Source organism: Mandrillus leucophaeus, unplaced genomic scaffold (genome assembly GCF_000951045.1).
Source record: "Mandrillus leucophaeus isolate KB7577 unplaced genomic scaffold, Mleu.le_1.0 Scaffold221, whole genome shotgun sequence".
NCBI lineage: Eukaryota > Metazoa > Chordata > Mammalia > Primates > Cercopithecidae > Mandrillus > Mandrillus leucophaeus.
The window spans coordinates 3816812-3826512 of record NW_012102266.1 but is presented as its reverse complement, the minus strand read 5'-3'; the positions used below and the strand labels follow the sequence as shown (position 1 = coordinate 3826512).

The 9701-nt window shown below is 42.8% G+C and overlaps 1 protein-coding gene across 1 annotated transcript in view; it reads right to left on the bottom strand.

Moving 5' to 3' along the window:
- Positions 1 to 9701, bottom strand: part of ALDH7A1 (aldehyde dehydrogenase 7 family, member A1) — a 69594-nt gene that overhangs the window by 45431 nt on the left and 14462 nt on the right. Inside the window, exons 6-8 of the mRNA XM_011981221.1 lie at positions 4203 to 4240; positions 3809 to 3968; positions 2590 to 2634 (exon numbers count right to left, since the gene is read on the bottom strand). Coding sequence (XP_011836611.1) covers positions 2590 to 2634; positions 3809 to 3968; positions 4203 to 4240 — 243 coding nt within the window. The remainder of the gene's footprint in view (positions 1 to 2589; positions 2635 to 3808; positions 3969 to 4202; positions 4241 to 9701) is intronic.

Genomic DNA, 9701 nt, shown 5'->3' with positions numbered 1-9701 from the left:
CTTTCCAGGGATTTCAAGTGTCTATATTGTCTGCACAAGTAGACTGTACTCTCTTTAAGGGCAAGGCTTTTGTTTTGTGCCTATGGGTAAAGGTTAACAAACCCCTACCCCTAAGATGAGACTCTAACTTTAAGTTGAACTCTAGCTCTGTTCTCCGTGTTACCTGGCAAGTGTCAGAGTGTCGTCAGTGTTTCTTAGACAACCCGGCTTACGGTAAAAATGACCCCTGCCTGGTCACTTCCATCTGAACTGGGATAACTATCTATGAGCTATTAATGGGAATGCCATGCTTTTTGGCCTTTCCTGAGTGCAGTGACACTTGTAACTGCATGTCCCCGTGGCCCCTGAAAGCTACAATTGTTACAAGAGATTTTTGTTTCTGTGGGGCATTAGGCTTTAAGCCAGGGTAAACCCCACACCTCTCCAATGTGGCTCTCACTTCCTTGTACCTACGTGACTATGACAAGAACACTGATTGAAGAGGAATACCTGATGCCACCCTCCTGACAAGCTATGCTCCCATACTATATCCTTCTGAATACACAGAAGAACCATATGTGGCCTGTGGTCATCTAAGGAATCTGAAAATTTAGTTGAACTTAAGAAGACCTCCTTGTGGCACTGCACCACCCTTAGTTAATTCCAGCAAAATGTAGCATCATTTTACTTATTATCTTCCATTACAAAAGCAAAGAACATTTTCAATGCTTTGAAAACTATCAACCCGCACATAAACTCTCACACGAACATTTCAAATTCTTCAACTCTTTAAAACAAAAAAAAGCTTAAAGCAAAACCGGTATCAAAATGGACAAAATTTTAACCAACTACTTCGTAACAATTGTTAGTTCACTACTTCCACATTAATTATTCTGCTGTTTTTTTGTTTGTTTGTTTTATTTTTAGGCCACGGGCAGGGGTTCATGCCTGTAATCCCAGCACTTTGGGAGGCCAAGGCAGGCAGATGACTTGAGGCCAGGAGTTCAAGACCAGCCTGGACAACATGGTGAAACCCCATGTCTACTAAAAATACGAAAATTAGCTAGCCGGGCACGGTGGCTCACGCCTGTAATCCCAGCACTTTGGGAGGCTGAGGCAGGCAGATCACGAGGTCAGGAGATTGAGACCATCCTGGTCAACATGGTAAAACCCCATCTCTACTAAAATACAAAAAATTAGCCAGGCGTGGTAGCGCATGCCTGTAGCCCCAACCACTCAGGAGGCTGAGGCAGGGGAATCGCTTGAACCCGGGAAGCGGAGGTTTCAGTGGGCCGAGAGATCACGCCACTGCACTCCAGCCTGGCGACAGAGCAAGACTCCGTCTCAAAAAAAAAAAAAAAGAAAAAATGAGCCAAGCATGGTGGCATGCACCTTGTAATCCCAGCTACCTCGGAGGTTGAGGCAGGAGAATCATTTGACCCTGGGAGGCAGAGGTTGGAGTCAGCCAAGATTGTGCCACTGCACTCCAGCCTGGGCGACAGAGCGAGACTCTCTCTTAAAAAAAAAAATTAGCCTGGCATGGTGACCCACACCTGTAATCCCAGCTACTCGGGAGGCTGAAGCATGAGAATCTCTTGAACCCAGGAAGCAGAAACTACAGTGAGCTCAGATGGCCCCACTGCACTCCAGCCCGGGCAACAAAGACTCTGTCTCAAAACAAAATAAAAAATAAAAAATAAAAATTAAAACAATTACCCTTGCTCTTTTCCAGCCCACCACTTTCCAATTCCTAAGCCACTATTCTAAATAATCGTCTAGGCTGGGTGCAGTGGCTGATCTCTGCGAGTAGGAGAGTAGGAGGTTGCCGTGAGCTGAGATTGTGCCAGTGAGCTCCAGCCTGGGTGACAAAGCGAGACTCCATCTCAAAAATAATAATAATAATAATAATCTTCTAATATGAAGAACCCTCTTGCCCACAGACTCCACCCCAATTTCTCTACTAATAATTCTGAAATCAGAATGCAGACCAGGCAAGCAATGGAACATCAAAGGTACATCCTAATCCTACATGGGAAGGCACCCTAACTCTATACATCCTCCAAATTCCAGAATGATACATCAGTCACATTGCTTTTATGACTTAATCAGAGCTCCCAAGTTCTCAAATACAAGTAAAACACTAATAATTGTTTAACCAAAAGATGCAATACATTTCAGTGTTAGATGAATCAGCAGATTAGTATAATAATCAATTTTGTTAACACTCTATTAAGCAAAGGCAATGTAAGTATTAACTGTATAGAAATCTATTCTCAAAACCATTAACTTGTTGAATAGTGAGAAAATATAGCTCCTAAATTGCAAAAATTTCCTTTCCACTGAAGATGCTTTTATTTTCCAAGTGACAAAATAATGTCTGCAAGTGTTCAATCAATATGTCAATATCTGGCATGTTTCCAAAGAGTTAAATTAAATGACATGGCACTGAAAGCATTCTGTATATAAAAATAATATTACAAGCAAAGGAGAAAGAGGTTATCCAAATTCCATGCTATGTGACTCTTTGACATCAGATTAAAAAGTTATGGCTATTAATCACCCTTTCGATATCATTCCATACCCAGGAAAAAGAAAGCCACACGTACTTACTTTGTGACAGCCACACTAATGAGGGAAGTGGTTGGAGCTCCTTTCCTTAAGAAGGTTAAAACAAAAAAAGAAAAAGAAAAACTTATTGACAGAAACCATAAATACCTTTTATTATCAAACAGACGCAAAAGTGTGAGAAAACGCTTTGTCCAATCAGACAACTGACAAATGAGTCTAGTAACTGAAATAGAAATCTGTCCTTTAGCTGGGTGTCTTTGAGACCTAAGGAACAACAAAACTTTCATGAACACAAAAATGGCACCAAGCAATTCTGAATCAGCTTGCTGCACTAATCGCAGGAATCATTACATTAACCTCAGCCAATTATGGGAAATGAGTGAAGCAGAAATCTACCAACGTGCTGCATTAACTAAACTTTCCTTGGAAAACTCAGAGAGCCGAGGAAAACTACACAATGAGCCTTTTTTGGATTAGAATGTTGGAAAACATGAGTTTGCTTCACCACATGGTGCAAATTATTAGTCCTCCCAAATATGTCCTATTTTATAGTTTTTGAAATAGATTCAACTGAGTACCATATATTTAAACTAAATTAATAACTAGTGGAACAGACGTAAGCAAAATGAGCCAAAAACAATTGTCCTGATTTTTCTCATTTAATTTCTTCCACTGAACACAAAAGCAAAAAACAAGTAACTGTTTGCCATCTATAATATACAGACATTTTTACTATCAAATATTTTGTAAGTTGAAAAATTTAAGACCTAAATGAGAACACTGACCAAGTGCCTCAGAATTACTTGGGAGTTTACTATCAAAGTTTTACTAGCCAGGTGCAATGGCTCACACCTGTAATCCCAACACTTTGGGAGGCTGAGGCAGGTGGGTCACCTAAGGTCAGGAGTTCAAAACTAGCCTGGCCAACATGGTGAAACCGCATCTCTACTAAAAATACAAAAAATCAGCTGGGCGTGGTGGCACATGCCTGTAATCCCAGCTACTTGGAAGGATGAGGCAGGAGAATTGCTTGAACCTGGGAGGCGGAGGTTGCAGTGAGCTGAGTTCACACCATTACACTCTAGCCTGGGCAACAAGAGTGAAACTCCATCTCAAAAAAAGATAAAATAAAGTGTTATTGAAGAAGCCAGGTGTAGCGACACACACTTATAATCCCAGTTACTCAAGAGGCTGAGGCAGTAGTATCTAGAAATGCTATTTTTATCACTCACTACTAGAGAGGAAAGTGAGCAGGTCTTACCAGAGGCAGACATTTCCACAGATCATGGCAATGGCATTGTTCCAGCCATACACTGCCACAGGGAAATTGAATGCCGTGATGATTCCAACCAGGCCTACAGGATTCCACTGCTCAATCAGCGCATGGCCAGGTCCTGAGAACAGGAAAAGGATGCAACATGCTGAAGCAAGTTAATTTAATGTCCACCAAGTTAATAAGAACAAATGTATAGCAGACCGGAGAAGATTTCAGGTGCCTTATAGTGGGATATTGCTATACAGCCGTGGGATATCGGTACATTAACTAATGTACAACAAAAGTGGTTATTACTATACTACCTTATAAATCATAATGATATTCATTATGCCTCTGATCTTCATAGGACTCTGCATAGATCAGAGCAGTATCAGTGCACCTGGGAGACAAGGACACTTTCTGGAGATGATGGGTGCCCTAGGTGGTATGAACACAAAGGGCAGAACATGACCAGGGCACAGGGACTTAGGCCCACGTTCTTTGTTTTGTTTGGTTTTGAGTCAGTCTCACTCTGTCACTCAGGCTGGAGTGGAGCGGCGCTATCTCAGCTCACTGCAACCTGCACCTCCCAAGTTCCAGAAATTCTCGAGCCCCAGCCTCCTGAGTAGCTGGGATTATAGGCACACACCACCATGCCCAGCTAATTGTTGTATTTTTAGTAGAGAAGGAGTTTCACCATGTTGCCCAGGCTGGTCTCAAACTCCTGACCTCAAGTGATCTGTCCATCTTGGCCTCCCAAAGTGCTGGGATTACAGGAGTGAGCCACCACACCTGGCCTCCCATATTCTTTATGTTACCTGATGAATCCCTGGGCCAACATCTCTGAATTCGAGACAAGATGGCTCATTTATTGGTGGAAGATGGGACGGGGGAGTTCTAATAATTATATATATATATATGTTGAATAAATGAATTATGCAGGCCAGGCGCGGTGGCTCACGCCTGTAATCCCAGCACTTGCGGAGGCAGAGGCGGGCGGATCATGAGGTCAGGAGTTTGAGACCAGCCTGACCAACATGGTAAAACCCCATCTCTACTAAAAATACAAAAATTAGCCGGGTGTGGTGGCACGTGCCTGTAATCCCAGCTACTCAGGAGGCTGAGGCAGGAGAATCGCTTGAACCTGGGAGGCAGAGGTTGCAGTGAGCTGAGATCCTGCCATTGCACTCCAGCCTGGACAACAGAGGGAAACTCCATCTCAATAAATAAATAAATAAATAAAATGAATTATGCATATCTTTACATTCACTATAAGAAAACTAAAAATACAAATAAGCTTAACAGTGGTTCATGCCTGTAATCTCCAGCACTTTGGGATGCTGGGACAGGAGAATCACTTGAGCTCAGTTTGAAACTTGGATGAACATGGCAAGACCCCTGTCTCCACAAAAAAAAATTAAAAATTAGTTAGGTGTGATTGGTATATGCCTGTAGTCCCAGCTACTTGGGAGGCTGAGGTGGGAGAACTACTTAAGCCCAGGAGGTTGAGGCTGAAGTGACCTGTGATTGCACCACTGCACTCCAGCTTGGACAACAGAGTAAGACCCTGTCTCCAAAAAAAAAAAAAAAAAGAAAGAAAAGAAAAAGAAAATACAAACAAAAATATTGTATTTTAAATACAAACTTTAAAGTCACCCATTATCCCTCAAGGTGTTTATTTTAATTAAAGGCAGCTGGAACAGTATAGAACCATACCACAGGAATACAATGGTTCACAACTCCTGGTTAAAACCACAGATCAACTGGAAAGGCGGCTGTCCCAGCCATCAGTCTTTCTGGCCACACTCATACTGCTAGCTAGGATGGGGGACCATACCAGATGCAGCACCTCACTCCTGGGCCCTCCTTAATCTAGGCACCTTAATCCCTAGAGATGAAGTGCTGGCACAGCCTCTGCCTGGTAGGGCTCTCCTCCTCTCCTGCCCTCCCATCTCTGCCCTGATGTCACCCCCTTGCTTATAACCCTCTGGAGTTTGGATACTTACTGTAGCTATTCTCAGAATAAAGTCCAATCTCCTTGTCAGAAAAAGTCCCTTCCCAAGGTTCTCTTTCCAGTCCACCTGCCCTACCACTGTACCCTGCAGCTGTGCTGAAGCAATGCAATCCCCCCAAATAAGCCAGACTCGCCGAGCTTTCACACAGGCGTCTTCCTTCTTTAAAACAACTTCCAGCACTCCACTCCTTCTCCTCTTTGTCCCACTTGGGACCTTACCTTGGCTGACCGTCTCTTGGAGGCCTTCCCCGACTGCACTCACGAGGCTGGGTTAGGGGCTCCCAGCTACGTGCCCACCATCCTACCGTCTACTCCCTCATATTACTTACCATGATGGAGTATGCTGGACATAATTACCTGTTTATTTATCTCCCACTGTAAGGTAAAATTTATAAGCTTATAAATCCCTTGAGGACAGGGACTATGCCTTATAGATTGAGTATCACCTAGTAGATTACCCGGCACCTGATAGATGCTCCGTAAGTATTTATTGAATTAATAAAGCCAAAGTTACCCTAAAGCTTCTACATAGATGAGTAAACTACTTTTAAAAAAAAAAACAAAAAACAAAAAAAACTGTAAGCTAGGTGTAGTGGCTCATGCCTATAATCCCAACACTTTTGGTGGCCAAGGCAGGAGGATTATTCGAGCCAAGGAGTTCTAGACCAGCCTAGGCAACATAGTGTGACCTCACCTCAACAAGAAAAATTTAAAAATTAGCTGGGCTTGGTGGCATGTGCCTGTAATCCCAGCTACTCAGGAGGCTGAGGTGGAAAGATTGCTTGAGTCCAGGAGGTCCAGGCTGCAAGGGGTCATAATCACACCACTGCACTCCAGCCTGGGTGACAGAGATCCTATCTCAAATAAACAAACAAAAATGTACAAGCAACTGAGAAATGTTTTAATTGTGAGGCAGGCATCATAGTAGGTACAAATCAAAGGAGTTACCTGCTTGCACATGTACATGTCCCCAAATTGGAGGTTTATTAACCTTTTTTTGAAACGGAGTTTTCCTCCTGTTGCCCAGGTTGGAGAGCAATGGCGTGATTTTGGCTCACTGCAACCTCCACCTCCCAGGTTCAAGCGATTCTCCTGCCTCAGTCTCCCAAGTAGCTGGGATTACAGGTATGTGCCACCACGCCCAGCTAATCTGTATTTTTATTAGAGATGGGGTTTCTCCATGTTGGTCAGGCTGGTCTTGAACTCCCAACCTCAAGAGATCCACCCACTTCTGCCTCCCAAAGTGCTGGGATTACAGGCATGAGTCACTGCATTGTTATTAACTTTTTTTAGCTGGAAAAAAACTCCTGAAAGTGTTCAATGACATAAAATTAATATTGGATAATGGGAATCATTGCTAGATATCTAATTAAGGACATTAACTGTATATTAAAAAGACTCCCCCAACTCTTTCTACAAGAAGGGAATTTACTTAATATTCGGAGAAAAAGAGAAAAATATGATTTTTTTAAAAATATTTATTTCCTGATTATAAATGTAACCTAATAACCATCATGGAAATTTAGAAAATATAGAAAAATAGAAGAAAATCCACTACTAATAATTCTGCCACAGAGATAACCACTGCTACCACTTTAGCATACATTTCTATCCCAGCATTGCCAATACAGACACACAGTCACCTGTTTTGCTCCATCCACATTGGAAACATCAAAAATCGCACACACTCTTAACTGCGTTTTTTTGTTTGTTTTTTTTTTTTTTTGAGATGGAGTTTCGTTCTTGTTGCCCAGGCTGGCACGATCTTGGCTCACGGTAACCTCCACCTCCCGGGTTCAAGTGATTCTCCTGCCTCAGCCTCCACAGTAGCCAGGATTACAGGCATGCGCCACCATGCCTGGCTAATTTTGTATTTTTAGTAGAGACAGGGTTTCTCCGTGTTGGCCAGGATGGTCTCTAACTCCTGACCTCAGGTGATCTGCCCGCCTCGGCCTCTCAAAGTGCTGGGATTACAGGTGTGAGCCACCATGTCCAGTTTTTTTTTTCTTACTCTTGCTGTCATCTTATTATCTTCATTGTTAAAATCTCAGAGTATAAGATTGGTTCTTACAGAACAGCTTGTAATAGCAAAACACTGAAAACAACCCTACATATACATCATTTGGGAGCTGACTAAATAAATTATGGTCTCTTTATATCAAAAGAGACAGCAGCAGACACAGATGAAGGAAGCCCCTTAATAGACTAACATGAAAACAATTTCCAGCCTGACACAGTGGCTCACACCTATAATCCTAACACTTTGGGAGGCTGAGACAGACAGATCACCTGAGCCCTGGAGTTCGAGACCAGCCTGGGCAACACTGCCAAATCTCACCTCTACCAAAAAAAAAAAAAAGTCAGGTATGGTGGCGTGCCCCTATAGTCCCAGCCACTCAGGAGGCTGAGGTGGGAGGATTGCCTGATCCCGGGGTTGTTGAGGCTGCAGTGAACTGTGATCGTGCCACTACATTCTGGCCTGGGCAAGACAGTAAAATCTTGTCTCAAAAAAAGAAAACAAAAAAACAATTTCCAAGATATATTATTGAATATAAAAGTATAAAACAGAATGTATAGTTTGCAGCCGGGCACAGTGGCTCACGCCTGTAATCCCAGCACTTTGGGAGGCCGAGTCGGGTGGATCATGAGGTGAGGAGTTCAAGACCAGCCTGGTCAAGATGGTGAAACCCCACCTCTACCAAAAATACAAAAATTAGCTGGGTGTGGTGGTGCATGCCTGTAATCCCAGCTACTCGGGAGGCTGAGGCAGAAAATCGCTTGAACCCGGGAGGCGGAGGTTGCAGTGAGCCGAGATCACGCCACTGCACTCCAGCCTGGGCAACAGAGTGAGAGTCAGTCTCAAAAAAAAAACAAGAATGCCTAGTTTGCTATATATTTGGCTGTACAAGCTCTAAAAAAGATACACAAGGGCCTAGCAGGGTGGCTTACGCCTATAATCCCAACTACTGGAGAGGCTGAAGGGCAGGATCACTTGAGGCCAGAAGTTTGAGACCAGCCTGAAGAACACAGCAAGATCCTACAAATATAAAAAGGACACACAAGAAACTGAAAGCATTCACTACTTCCATGGGGTACTATGGCTTAGCCACAGGGGTAGGAGGGAAACTTTTCATCCTTTACCCTTTTATTGCTTTCTAATTTTCTGATATGAATCTATCACCTCTTCAAAAAAAATTAACATTAGTATAATTTAAAAACAAGTAAATAAAACCTTCCTGTAAATGTGTGGGTCAGGGGAAGACAACCTTCACAAACATTATTTTTAGTACGTGCTAATAGTCTACTAAAATTGGCTTACATTTTTTCCCCTTATGATTCGACATTTAGGTCATTTCTAATGTTTTTAATTGATGCCACAATGAACTTCTTTACACATAACTTCTGTCTCATTTCAGATTATTTACTTAGATTCTTAAAACTGGGCTCTTTAAAGTTACAGCTCTTTGGGCATATTTCCAAATCATTTTACAGATGAGTTAAAAGTGTCTAACCATGCACTTGCCAACATTAAGTTTTATCTTTAAAACAAAAAGGTTCTTGATCTAACATTTTCATGTTTTAATTTACATTTCTTTGAAAGATTGAGGATATTTTCACCTATTTATGTCACTTTAAATTTCTCTTATGGCCGGGCGCGGTGGCTCACGCCTGTAATCCCAGCATTTTGGGAGGTTGAGGCGGGCAGATCATGAGGTCAGGAGATTGAGACCATCCTGGCTAACATGGTGAAACCCTGTCTCTACTAAAAATACAAAAACATTAGCCGGGCGTGGTGGCAGGCGCCTGTGGTCCCAGCTACTCGGGAGGCTCAGGCAGGAGAATGACGTGGACCCGGGAGGCGGAGCTTGCAGTGAGCCGAGATGG